This window comes from Calidris pugnax, unplaced genomic scaffold (genome assembly GCF_001431845.1).
Source record: "Calidris pugnax isolate Ruff unplaced genomic scaffold, ASM143184v1 scaffold341, whole genome shotgun sequence".
Lineage (NCBI taxonomy): Eukaryota > Metazoa > Chordata > Aves > Charadriiformes > Scolopacidae > Calidris > Calidris pugnax.
In genome coordinates, this window is record NW_015091149.1 from 1,375,089 (window position 1) to 1,375,369 (window position 281).

The following is a 281-nucleotide window of genomic DNA, read 5'->3' on the forward strand; positions in this document are numbered from 1 at the left end:
CCGGCTGAGGAAGAGGAAGGAGGTCCGTCTCTCCGCTCAGGAACAATCCGCCTGCGCAGCCCACTTTCACCTGGGGATGGGGGGCAGAGGGGGGGCCCCGCGCGTAGCTGGAAAGAGGAAAAAAAAACCAGTTTGAGACCAAAACTGGAGGGGGGGATGGCTGGAATGATGTGTGGCCCCCCCCAGATTCAAAGCACAGCTGCCTCGGTGCTCTGCAGAGCGGGATGAAGCACGGCTGCTTTCCCTCCTCCAACCCCCCCCCCCTCCCCTCTCCTTCCCCC

The 281-nt window shown here is 63.3% G+C and overlaps 1 protein-coding gene across 1 annotated transcript in view; it reads right to left on the reverse strand.

The window, feature by feature from the left end:
- WIPF2 (WAS/WASL interacting protein family member 2) overlaps positions 1–281 on the reverse strand; it is an 18,621-nt gene continuing 18,340 nt past the window's right edge. Inside the window, exon 8 of the mRNA XM_014959139.1 lies at positions 1–107. Coding sequence (XP_014814625.1) covers positions 67–107 — 41 coding nt within the window. The 3' untranslated portion in view covers positions 1–66. The remainder of the gene's footprint in view (positions 108–281) is intronic.